The sequence below is a fragment of the Emys orbicularis genome, chromosome 20 (genome assembly GCF_028017835.1).
Source record: "Emys orbicularis isolate rEmyOrb1 chromosome 20, rEmyOrb1.hap1, whole genome shotgun sequence".
In the NCBI taxonomy this organism is placed as follows: Eukaryota; Metazoa; Chordata; order Testudines; family Emydidae; genus Emys; species Emys orbicularis.
In genome coordinates this window covers 14,134,739-14,147,900 of record NC_088702.1, presented here as the reverse complement: position 1 = coordinate 14,147,900, position 13,162 = coordinate 14,134,739, and the positions used below count along the sequence as shown (strand labels likewise).

At 56.6% G+C, this 13,162-nt stretch overlaps 1 protein-coding gene across 1 annotated transcript in view; it reads left to right on the top strand.

Moving 5' to 3' along the window:
* The first annotated feature begins 2,626 nt into the window (after positions 1 to 2,626).
* Positions 2,627 to 13,162, top strand: part of ARHGAP33 (Rho GTPase activating protein 33) — a 41,112-nt gene continuing 30,576 nt past the window's right edge. Inside the window, exons 1-5 of the mRNA XM_065420276.1 lie at positions 2,627 to 2,719; positions 3,172 to 3,294; positions 3,668 to 3,745; positions 7,981 to 8,047; positions 8,730 to 8,798. Coding sequence (XP_065276348.1) covers positions 2,627 to 2,719; positions 3,172 to 3,294; positions 3,668 to 3,745; positions 7,981 to 8,047; positions 8,730 to 8,798 — 430 coding nt within the window. The remainder of the gene's footprint in view (positions 2,720 to 3,171; positions 3,295 to 3,667; positions 3,746 to 7,980; positions 8,048 to 8,729; positions 8,799 to 13,162) is intronic.

The following is a 13,162-nucleotide window of genomic DNA, read 5'->3' as shown; positions in this document are numbered from 1 at the left end:
ATTGGTGCAGCACACAAGGAAACGGAGGCATACACAGTATTCATGCAAAACAGTAAAACTCACATTGGCTCACATAGAACATAACAAGGGAAAATTCCCACATGGAGACGATGTCCCCGGGCGGTGTCCGGGCCAGGTGCACCCGGGGTTCATACAGCACCGGCGTTACAAGATTTTCTCTCAGATGATCTGTCCCTGTCCCAAGGGCTCCTAGTTTTCGCCTGAGGCGTTTTCACCTGCCACTGCGCGGTGCGGGGATGTAGCAGAGAATGGCCCATGCGGATGCCTGGCTCTTGCTCAATCAAATGGGATTATTTAGAGTTGGATACCACAGCATGTTGGGGTAATCTGTGCTTTGAGGGGTACCATGAGGGGCTTGGGGTACCCAGTGCTGTGTGGGGTACAGCAGGGGTGGGGTACAGTGGGTTGCTGAGTGAGGCACACTGGGGTACAGTGAGGACAGTGGGGGTGGAGTGTTGTGTGGGGTACAGCAGAGGTGGGATGCAGTGGGGTGCAGTATGGGGTGCAGCGGGGGTGGGGAACAGTGGGGTGCTGTGTGGGGTACAGTGGGGACAGTGGGGCTGGGGTACAGTGGGGTGCTGTGTGAGGCACACTGGGGTACAGTGGGGACAGCGGGGTGGGGTGCTGTGTGGGGTACAGTGGGGATGGGGTACAGTGGGGTGCTGTGGGGTGCAGCGGGGGTGGGGTGCTGTGTGGGGCACAGCAGGGGTGGGATACAGTGGGGTGCTCTCTGGGACACACTGGGGGACAGTGGGGACAGCAGGGGTGTGGTGCTTTGTGGGATACAGCAGGGGTGGGGTGCTGTGTGGGGTACTGTGGTGGGCACACTGGGGGACAGTGGGGTGAGTTACAGTGGGGTGTTGTTTGGGGTGCACCAGGAGTGCGGTGCTTTGTGGGGTACAGCAGGGGTGGGGTGCTGTGTGGGGTGCAGCAGGGGTGGCGTGCAGTGGAGTGCTGTGTGGGGCTCACTGGGGGACAGTGGGACGGGGATGGGTGCTGTGGGATACAGCAGGGGTGGGGTACAGTGGGGTCCTGTGTGAGGCACAGTGGGGTGCTGTGTGGGTTGCAGCAGGGGTGGGGTACAATAGGGTGCTGTGTGGGGCACACTGGGGTTCAGTGGGGTGTCCTTTCCCCCCAGGCTGTCCATCACCCGAGCCCATTTCCCCAAGCTGGCTGAATGCGCCCACTTCCACTACGAGGCCGTGGACTTTGGACACATCCAGGTGAGCGACCGCCGTGCCTCGCCCGGGGAGCCCCAGTCCCAGATGCCTGGATCCCCCCCCAGGGATCCCCCCTCCTGTACCCCTTGCCACCCGTAGAGCCCTCTTCCTAGACTCCCGGGTCCCATCTGGGAAATCCTCTTCCCAGGTGCTTTCTGGGTGAGGATGGCTGATCACCCGGATGCCTGGGTCCAATTTGGGGGGCTTTTCTGATTGCCTGGGTCCCATGCACAGGGACAGGTGGGGGTCATCTCCCAGACAGCTGGGCCCTTGGGGAGGTGGGCGCGTCTCGTGGCCGCGGGGCTCCTGCTGGATCAGGAACTGGGGAGGGCTGGCCAGACATTGGGTCCCAATGGGGATCAGCTGCGGGTTTGGGGACTTGAACTCCCGGACACTTGGGTTCTCTCCTGGGGTGAGAGACGACATTCAGGGGATCTGGGCTGAGCCTGCACCAAGTGATGCCTGGGTCCCACAGGGGCACCTCTCACCCGCTGTGTGCCCACAGCTCCTGCTGGCCTCCGAGCAAGGGGAGGGGCTGCCCGGTACCCTGGGGGACAGGGAGCTGCTCTTCATCGTCCAGGTCACCTGCCGGGTGAGTGGGCCCCCCCCCAACCCTCCCATTCCCAATCTTCCCCAGGGCCCCCCTTCCTGGCCCCCCCATTCCTGACCCAGGTCCCTCCTCTCCAGCTGGGGTCCCCTCTGCCATGCCAACTACTGTGGAGGAGAGGGGACCCCTGAACCCCCAGACCTGCCCCCTCCCCTTTCCCCTGCAGTCCTCCCTTGGTCCATCCTCTTGTGCCCCACAGTGGCACCCCCACACTGTGCCACTGCTCCCCACTTTCCTTCTTTAGACCCCCCAGATCCACCCCCCTCTCCGTCCTCAGCTGCCCCAGCACCTCCCAGCCCCACCTCACCAGTGTCCCCGTCCCCCCCCCCCCCCCCCGCTCTCGAGCACCGACACCCCTCCCCTGCTGACATCCCGCTTTGCCTCCTGGCCCCCAGGGGAAGACATGGCCTGTTCACCGCAGCTACGAGGAGTTCTGCAGGCTGGACGGGCACCTGCACTGCTGCATCTTCGACCGCCGCTTCTCCCAGCTGCCCGAGCTGCCACCGCCCTGCCAGGCCCGGGGACAGGCTGAGGTGAGTCATGGGGGGCGCTGGGCAGAGCTTGTGGGAGATGCTGTGCGGCTGTTCCCGGGCTGCCCCACCCCAGAGATGGCTGCATTTCAGTGCCAGGCAAGCCGTCCCCGGACAGCATTATGTGCAGCTGTTCCCCAGCTGCCCCACCCCAGAGATGGCTGAATCTCAGCACCAGGCAAGCCATCACTGTGGGGCGGACATGAGGGGGGTGGTTGCTAGGCCCTGATTCTGCTCCTGCCTACCAGATGCTGGCCCCTGTCCTGCGGCAGTACCTGGAGAAGCTCTCAGCCATTGTGGACAGCAACATTAACTGCGGGCCTGTCCTCACCTGGATGGAGGTGAGATGGGGTGTTGGGGAGAGGGGGCAGAAACGGTAGGGGCTGTTCAGCACGGGCCCCTTCCCCCCACCCCCCGTCAGACCCATGGGCCCATCCCGCCCAACATCCGCCCCCACACCAGCCCCGGCCCTGTTCAGGCCGGTAACCCCACAGACCCCCATCCGACCCATGGCCCATCCCCCCTGGCATTCCCCCCCCCACCAATCAGACCCATGAGCCCGTCCAGCCCTGCATCTGCCCCCCCATCAGACCCACAGCCCCTCCCACCCTCCCCCCTGCCAATCATACTTACAGTCCCCCAGCCCTGTATCCCTCCCATCAGACCTATAGCCCATCCAGCCCAGTATCCACCCCATCCCTGATCACCTACAGCCCCCTCCCCCAGATCAGACCCACGCCCCATCCAGGCTGCCCCTTGCCACGTGCTCACTCTTGCACCTCCTCTGTTGCAGATCGATAATCATGGCAACCGGCTGCTGGTGAACGAGGAGGCCTCGATCAACGTCCCGGCCATTGCGGCTGCCCACGTCATCAAGCGCTACGCGGCCCAGGCCCCTGACGAGCTGTCCTTCGAGGTGGGGTGTGGGGGGGCCCCAGAGCCCCCTTCACCTCCGGCTGGGGCACTGTCCTGGGGACGCTCACAGCCTTGGAGCCCCCTCCAGCTGGGGCACTGTCCTGGGGAAGCTCACAGTCCCAGAGCCCCCTCTCCCCAGATGGGGCACTGTCCTGGGGAAGCTCAGTCCCAGAGCCCCCTCTCCCCAGATGGGACACTGTCCTGGGGAAGCCCCCACCCCAGCTGGGGCACTGCCCTGGGGAAGCTCACATCCCCGAAGCCCCCTCCTGCCCAGCTGTGGCACTGCCCTGGGGAATCTCACAGCCCCAGAGCCCCCTCTGGGGCACTGCTCTGTGGGGCTGGGGGCCCCCTGACTGTCTCTCTGCTCAGCGCAGGTCGGGGACATTGTGTCGGTAATCGACATGCCCCCCAAGGAGGAGGTCAGCTGGTGGCGAGGAAAGCACGGCTTCCAGGTGAGTGTGGGGGTTGGGGAGGGTCTGCAGGGGGGGCTCCCCGCTGGGCATTGCACCCCCACGCTCGGGTCACTGGGGGGGCTCCATGGGAGAGCCGGAGGCATGGGGGCGCATGGGGGGTGGGAATGCAGGGTGGGGGGCAGCTCGGGGTGTGGGGAGTCACAGCTCCGGCTGAGCTGCCCCCCTGCGCCCTGGGGTCTGGGCAGTGTCCAGTCCCTGGTCCTGGCACTGGGTCTCCCCAGCACATACCCCATGGATGACTTCCCCCACCACGGCAGTGAGCCCCCATGGCCCAGCTGCCTGGCACCAGCTGTCCTGGAACAGGGGCAGGCCTGCCTGGGGAGTCACAGAATCATAGAATATCAGGGTTGGAAGGGACCTCAGGAGGTCATCTAGTCCAACCCCCTGCTCAAAGCAGGATCAATCTCCAACTAAATCATCCCAGCCAAGGCTTCATCAAGCCTGACCTTAAAAACCTCTAAGGAAGGCGATTCCACCACCTCCCTAGGTAACCCATTCCAGTGCTTCACCACCCTCCTGGTGAAAAAGTTTTTCCTAATATCCAATGTAAACCTCCCCCACTGCAACTTGAGACTGTTATTCCTTGTTCTGTCATCTGCTACCACTGAAAACTGTCTAGATCCATCCTCTTTGGAACCCCCTTTCAGGTAGTTGAAAGCAGCTATCAAATCCCCTCTCATTCTTCTCTTCTGCAGACTAAACAATCCCAGTTCCCTCAGCCTCTCCTCATAAATCATGTGCTCCAGCCCCCTAAGCATTTTTGTTGCCCTCCGCCGGACTCTTTCCAATTTTTCCACATCCTTCTTGTAGTGTGGGGCCCAAAACTGGACACAGTACTCCAGATGAGGCCTCGTATAGAGGAGAATGATCATGTCCCTCGATCTGCTGGCAATGCCCCTACTTACACAGCCCAAAATGCCGTTAGCCTTCTTGGCAACAAGGGCACACTGTTGACTCATATCCAGCTTCTCGTCCACTTTAACCCCTAGGTCCTTTTCTGCAGAACTGCTTCCTAGCCATTCGGTCCCTAGTCTGTAACAGTGAATGGGATTCTTCCATCCTAAGTGCAGGACTCTGCACTTGTCCTTGTTGAACCTCATCAGATTTCTTTTGGCCCAATCCTCTAATTTGTCTAGGTCCCTCTGTACCCTAGCCCTACCCTCCAGCATATCTACCACTCCTCCTAGTTTAGTGTCATCTACAAACTTGCTGAGAGTGCAGTCCACGCCATCCGCCAGATCATTAATGAAGATATTGAACAAAACCGGCCCCAGGACCGACCCTTGGAGCACTCCGCTTGATACCGGCTGCCAACTAGACATGGAGCCATTGATCACTACCCGTTGAGCCCGACGATCTAGCCAGCTATCTATCCACCTTATAGTCCATTCATCCAGCCCATACTTCTTTAACTTGCCGGCAAGAATACTGTGGGAGACTGTATCAAAAGCTTTGCTAAAGTCAAGGAATAACACGTCACGTGGGATTAACCATTGCTCACAACTGCCCGGGTGGACACTTGCCATCTGCACTGCAGGTGCCTGGCCCCAAGGAGGCGAACCCACTTAGCAAGGGAATGAAGCTAAACCGAATTCAGGCTGCTTCAGTTTGGGAGGAGGAACTGAATGCGGTTTAACTAGGGCTTGTTCTACACTGAAAACTGATCCCGGCACAGCTACCTCAGTCTGGGGTGTCAGATCTCCCCACCCCAGGGCCAGAGCAGTGTAGACACAGCTGTGTCGACAGAAGGCTCCCATCGGCGTGCCGTGCTGCTGGGTGTGTATGTATGCGCGCACTTGCAGAAGAGCCTCTGTTGGCGTAGGCTGCATCTACACCGGGAGCTCTGCTGGCAGAGGGTCTGTCATAGCCATTGACACACAGGAACGGGCATCCAGATTTGCGGGTGGTGGGTTAATTTGGATTCAGTGTTGATGGGTTAATTTGGATTTGCTGCTGTTGGGTTAATCCGGATTCGCAGTTAAAGTGGTTTAGGAAAGGAAATCTGGATTCACTGGTGATGGGTTAATACAGATTCATTGTTAAAGTGGATTAGTTAAATGGCGGTGTGGACGTTGTGACAGAGTCACAGGCCTGATGCACCGGACCTGCTCTGTATGCAGCCAGCCAGGACTCTGGGGTGGCGTGACTCCCCTCAGGGCACGCTGTCCAGGGCAAGGAGCTGTGGCCTTCCTGGTCTGACCTCAGAGCATCCAGCATCCCTGTTCACACCATACACTTCCCCTTGGCGGGTCCAGCTGGACGGGACCCCTGAGGAAACCAGAGGGCCCTGCACCCCCACTCTGCAGCCAGCGGGTAACACAGAAGGTTTATTAGTCGACAGGAACACAGTGTAGAACAGAGCTTGTTAGCACAGAAATCAGTGACTGTCAGCAAAGTCTATTTTGGGGGGACCCTGGGCCGGATTTCCTGGACTCCCTCCTTTCCGAGTCCCCCACAGCCGACTGCCCAGCTACCAGCGACCCGAGCTCCGACACACCTCCTGGTCTTTATCTCGCTTCCCGGGCAAAGTATCACCTGGTCGCATCCCCCTCCTGGGTCTAAAGTTACGAAGGGCACCGGCCATAGCATATGTGCAGGCAGCTGGAGCCACCTCACCTGCTCCGAGGGTCTCAGTAAAAGTCACACACCCTTATTTCCACCACCTAGGCATTGGTGCAATACACAGGGAAACTGAGGCACACACACTATTCATGCAAAACAGTAAGACTCACATAGGCTCATGTACAACATAACAAGGAGGAAAACCCCATTTAGTCACAGTGTTCTTCCGAATGGGAGTGGGCAGCATCTGGGTGAGTGTCACTCCCTTTGGAAGTGGATTAGGAAGACCGCTGCCGTTGGGAAGCTAAGCATCCACCCAGGGGCTTAATTCAGTTTAAAGAACGCACCTTGAGTTCACACCTTTGGCTGCTCCGGATTCAGCCCTGGGGTCCATCGTGTCACATGGACAGATCCCCAGGCCATCCAGGGGGCGGGGCAGGAATTCACCACACAGGACAGGGGGGATGTCTCTCTCAGGGTAGCCTAGGGGGATCCCCCTGTAACAAAGCGGCCTTTGGTGGGACACTACTGAGAGTATCAATTCAGAACAAACTGCTTAGAGCAGGGCAGTTGCAGCCCAAGGCTGGGTTTCCTTCACTACTAAGGCACAGCAAACCAGCCCAACAGCGAGGATTTCGGTTTCACCCCACTGGCTAACCAGAAGTCATACAAGCAATTCCCTCAGACACTCCGGTTTCCCAGGATCACCACCAGGGCAGCTCCTTATGGGGATGAATGGTTATGAAAACCAACACCCCAGTAAAAGAAAAAAGGTTCTCCCAATCCCAAAGGCCCAGGCCCCAGACCCTGGTCAATGTACCAGTTAGATCTTACCCACAAATCACGCTGTTGCCAATCCTTTAGAATCTAAAATCTAAAGGTTTATTCATAAAAAGAAAGAAATATAGATGAGAGTTAAAACTGGTTAAATGGAATCGATTACATACAGTGATGGCAAAGTTCTTGGTTCAGGCTTGTAGCAGTGATGGAATAAACTGCTGGCTTAAGTTAAGTCTCTGGAGTACAGCCACAGCTTGGATGGGTCATTCAGTCCTTTGTTCAGAGCTTCAGTTTGTAGCAAAGTTCCTCCAGAGGTAAGAAGCAGGATTGAAGACAAAATGGAGACGATGCAGCTGCCTTTTATAGTCTCTTGCCATGTGGCCTGTGCTTCCTTTGTTTTAAACACAAGCTGCCCAGCACATGGCTTGGAAGCCTTCGAGTTCTCTCCATAGGCATGTCCCTGCCTGCCTTGCTGAGTTGCAAGGCGTATCTGCCTTCTTTCAATGGGTCAGTTGTGTAGCTGATGGTCCTTAATGGGCCATCAAGCAGGCTAGGCAGTGCTGATGCCAAACTGTCTGGGGTGTCACCCAGAAGCATAGCACAAGTTTGAAATACAGACAGTATAGAGCCAATACTTATAACTTTAAATACAAAAATGATACCTGCATACTGATAGCATAATCATATCCAGCACATCATAACCATTCCATAGACATCTTACTTGACCTCCGTACAAGATTTGGTAGCACTATAGGCCCTTGGTTGCAACAATGATCTATACGGTCACAGTTCATGTCAAGAAGGTCACACCCCCATGTTCAGCTATTGGGGGTGGGGCAGTGGATCCTGACCCCATCTGTCTATCTCGCCAGGTCGGTTTCTTCCCCAGCGAGTGTGTTGAGCTCTTCCCGGACCGCCTGGCGCCAGAGCTCAAAGCAGGTGATGCCTGGGCCCCACAGCTGGGGTGCTGCTCCCCCACAAAGAGGTGGCCCTGGGGACTTGGGGGCGGGTAGGAATCAGGGTGTTTAGGGGAAGACAGGGTGAGGGGCACAGGAGTATGGGGGATATGGGGAAGGTGTGGTGGGGGCAGGGACTTGGGAGGAGATGGGGTGTTGGGGTAAGGGAGGGTGGGGTAAGAGGTGCTGGGTTGTGGGGTAAAGAGGGGGTGGGGTGTAGGGGTAGGGCAGGGAGTGTGGGGGTACGGAGGGGACAGTAGGGGTATGGCAGGGGCGCTGGGGTGTGGGGGTATGGAGGGGATGGGGTGCAGGGATGCGGTAAGGGGGTGTTGGGGTACGGAGGGGACAGGGTGTGGTGTTATGGAGGGGATGGGATATAGGGGCAGGGCAGGGGACACGGGTGTCAGGGTATGGAGCGGATGGGGTGCAGGGGTTGGGTAAGGGGGTGTTGGGATGTGGGGGCATCCTTTCCCCCCAGCTGGGGTCTCCCCTGGGACTCCGGGGTCTCTCTGGCACCGTGCAGCACGTCTTGGGCTCTGGTGCTCAGCAGGGCCAGCCCATGTCTGCTCCATGGAGAGGTGACCCAGGGTGACCCTGTGCGGGGGAGGGGGAGCTCTGTCTCCACCATCCCAACCCCATTTCTTCCCCTCTGTTACCCCCAACAGACACAGACGGGACAGGCGCCAGCATCCCTGGGGTCCTCACGCCTCAGGGGCCCCTCTCCCCCACGTTGGGTAAGTACAGTACAGCTGGCACAGGGGGCCTAAATAAGGGAGGCAGGGGGAAACACTACAATATCATTCTGACCTCAGAGCTGGCTGCATCCCAGCGCTGGGCGAGCTGTCCCCATGCGGCGTTATATACAGCTGTTCCCACCTGCCCCGCCCCAGAGATGGCTGTGTCCCAGCACAGAGTGAGCCGTCCCCATGTGGTGTTATGTGTGGCTGTTCCTGTTCACCTACCCCAGAGGTGGTTGCATCCCAGTGCTAGGCGAATCGTCCCCGTGTGGATTTATGTGCGGCTGTTCCCGACTGCTCTGCCCCAGAGGTGGCTGTGTCCCAACACTGGGCGAGCTGTACCTGTGTAGTGTTGTGTGCGGCTTTTGCTAGCTGCGCCACCCGAGGACCAGGAGAACGGTCCCCCTGAGGTGTTATGTGCGCCTGTTTCCGGATGCCCAGTATCCGAGGGGTAGCCATGTTAGTCTGGATGCCCAGTATCCGAGGGGTAGCCATGTCAGTCTGCATCTGTAAAAAGCGACAAAGAGTCCTGTGGCACCTTATAGACTAACAGAAGTATTGGAGCATAAGCTTTCGTGGGTGAATACCCACTTCACCAGACGCATGTGGTGGAAATTTCCAGAGGCAGGTATAAATATGCAGGCAAGAATCAGTCTAGAGATGCCCCAACCCAGAGGTGGCTGTGTCCCGGCACCAAGCAAGCTGTCTCCATGTGGTTTTATGTGTGGCTGTTCCCGGCTGCCCCACTCCAGAGGTGGCTGTGTCCCAGTACCAAGTGAGTCGTCCCCATGTGGTGTTATGTGCGGCTGTTCTCACCTGCCCGCCCCAAAGGTGGCTGTGTCCCAGTACTGAGTGAGCCATCCCCATGTGGTGTTATGTGTGACTGTTCCTGTCCACCCTACCCGAGACGTGGCTGTGTCCCAGTGCCAGGCGAATCATCCCCGTGCTGTGTAATGTGCGGCTGTTCCTGGCTGCCCCACCCCACAGGTGTCTGCGTCCCGGCGCTTGGCAAGCTGTCCCCGTGTGTTGTTACATGCATCAGTTCCACTCTGCCCTGCCCCAGTGTTGGCTGCGTCCCACCACCAGGACAGCTGTCCCCATGTAGTATTATGTGTGGCTGTTCCCGGCTGCCCCACCCGAGAGGTGGCTGTGTTCCAGGGCCAGGAGAACTGTCCCTGTAAGGCGTAATGTGCGGCTGTTCCCGGCAGCCCCACCCCAGAGGTGGCTGCATCCCAGCAGCGGGTGAGCTCTCCCCTTGCAGTGTTATGTGTGGCTGTTCCCAGCTGCCCCACCCAAGAGGTGGCTGTGTCCTAGGGCCTGGAGAACTATCCCTGTAAGGCGTTATGTGTGGCTGTTCCCGGCTGCCCCGCCCCAGGGGTGGCTCCGTCACTGTGCCGGGCGAGCTCTCCCCTTGTGGTGTTATGTGCAGATCTTCCCAGCTGCCCCACCCTGTAGGTGGCTGCGTCCCAGTGCCAGACGAGCTGTCCCCGTGTGGTGTTGTGTGCAGCTATCCTTGCTGCCACGCCCCAGAGGTGGCCAGACGAGCTGTCCCCAAGTGGTGCCATGTGATGCTGTTCCCGGCTGGCCCATCCCAGAGATGTCTGCATATCAATGCTGGACGAGCTGTCCCCATGTGGTGGCTGTCACAGACTCACAGGTCGTGCCCATTCTTGGCCCTGTACGGTCTCTGGGGGGAACCCCCTTCAATATGACAGCCCTTCTCGGGGGTGCACTCTCTGTCAGGGTTAAGCCCCTCCGCCGCCTGGAATCGCACCTCTCTGAGCCTTAGCACATTTGTCCCTCGCCGTGGGCCCCCTCAGGGAGTCCACTTGCTCTGGACCCCCGGCGCCTCCACTCCCAGAGGGAATAATGCCACCCTGCTCGCTAGACCAGAGCGACTCTCAGCCAGTGTAAAACAGGAGGGTTTATTGAGCGTCTGAACACAGCACAGGAAACTCTCAGGGCCCTTAGGCCTGGCCTCCCTCAGCACAGTACATCTAAGGCCTGGTCTACACTGGGGGGGGTGTCGATGTATGATACGCAACTTCAGCTGAAATCGACATATCTTATTCCGACTTACCTCCTGTCCTCATGGCGTGGGATTGACGGCTGCATCTCCCCCGTCGACTCCACTACCGCTGCTCGCTCCAGTGGAGTTCCGGAGTCGACGGGGAGCGCATTCGGGGATCGATATATCGCGTCTTAGTGAGACGCGATATATTGATCCCCAATAAATCGATCGCTACCCGCCGATACGGCGGGTAGTCTGGACATACCCTAAGTCTCCCCTGCATCCAGGTGGGCTCTGCCTGCTCTCTCCTCCCAGCCCAGAGACCCCCTGCTTCCAGCTGGGCATCTGATATCACCTGCCCCCAAGCCCCGCCTCTGTCCTTTGTCTTTTGTCCAGGTAAACAGGGTCGCCTGGGCCTCCTCTCCTCTCAGCGTCTCCTCTCAGCCCTCCGTTGTACCCCTCTGGCTGGAACCGGCTGGTCAGCTGACCAGGGTTCTATCTCTGCAGGCCATTGTCCTCCCACTGGCCAGAACCAGCTATGGCATCTGAGCTAGGCCTCCTGGTCACCAGGTCACCAGTCGCTGGCATATCCATTCTCCTGGTCATTGGCCGGGGTCCCAAGTTCCATCGCTGGTCCTCTGTAACATCAAACTCCCTCTCCCATCACCTCATTAAACCAGTAACACCCAGGGAAACTGAGTCCCACCCCCTCTGCATGCAAACCATTGAAAAAAACGTGACAAAGTGGGGGATTTTCACATCTCTCCCCCCTTCGAGTCTGAACTGAGCGGGGTCACTTAGCCAGTGATCTGGGGAAGGTCAGGGCCCCCACCCCGTGATAAAGCATCGGCTATAACATTGGCACTCCCCCTCACATGGACCAGCTCCATGTCATAACCCTGGAGGAGCAGGCTCCATCTCAGCAGCTTGGCATTAGCCCCTTTCATTTGGTGCAGCCACGTCAGGGCCAACACTGTGGCCTTTAATTTCAAAAGGGGGAACTATACAAAAATGAGGGGGTTAGTTAGACAAAAGTTAAAAGGTACAGTGACTAAAGTGAAATCCCTGCAAGTTGCGTGGGCCCTTTTTAAAGACACCATAATAGAGGCTCAACTTCAATGTATACCCCAAATTAAGAAAAACAGTAAAAGAACTAAAAAAGAGCCACCGTGGCTTAACAACCATGTAAAAGAAGCAGTGAGAGATAAAAAGACTTCCTTTAAAAAGTGGAAGTCAAATCCTAGTGAGGCAAATAGAAAGGAGCACAAACACTGCCAACTTAAGTGCAAGAGTGTAATAAGAAAAGCCAAAGAGGAGTTTGAAGAACGGCTAGCCAAAAACTCCAAAGGTAATAACAAAATGTTTTTTAAGTACCTCAGAAGCAGGAAGCCTGCTAAACAACCAGTGGGGCCCCTTGACGATGAAAATACAAAAGGAGCGCTTAAAGATGATAAAGTCATTGCGGAGAAACTAAATGGATTCTTTGCTTCAGTCTTCACGGCTGAGGATGTTAGGGAGATTCCCAAACCTGAGCTGGCTTTTGTAGGTGACAAATCTGAGGAACTGTCACAGATTGAAGTATCACTAGAGGAGGTTTTGAAATTAATTGATAAACTCAACATTAACAAGTCACCGGGACCAGATGGCATTCACCCAAGAGTTCTGAAAGAACTCAAATGTGAAGTTGCGGAACTATTAACTAAGGTTTGTAACCTGTCCTTTAAATCGGCTTCGGTACCCAATGACTGGAAGTTAGCTAATGTAACGCCAATATTTAAAAAGGGCTCTAGAGGTGATCCCGGCAATTACAGACCGGTAAGTCTAACGTCGGTACCGGGCAAATTAGTTGAAACAATAGTAAAGAACAAAATTGTCAGACACATAGAAAAACATAAACTCTTGAGCAATAGTCAACATGGTTTCTGTAAAGGGAAATCGTGTCTTACTAATCTATTAGAGTTCTTTGAAGGGGTCAACAAACATGTGGACAAGGGGGATCCGGTGGACATAGTGTACTTAGATTTCCAGAAAGCCTTTGACAAGGTCCCTCACCAAAGGCTCTTACGTAAATTAAGCTGTCATGGGATAAAAGGGAAGGTCCTTTCATGGATTGAGAACTGGTTAAAGGACAGGGAACAAAGGGTAGGAATTAATGGTAAATTCTCAGAATGGAGAGGGGTAACTAGTGGTGTTCCCCAAGGGTCAGTCCTAGGACCAATCCTATTCAATTTATTCATAAATGATCTGGAGAAAGGGGTAAACAGTGAGGTGGCAAAGTTTGCAGATGATACTAAACTACTCAAGATAGTTAAGACCAAAGCAGATTGTGAAGAACTTCAAAAAGATCTCA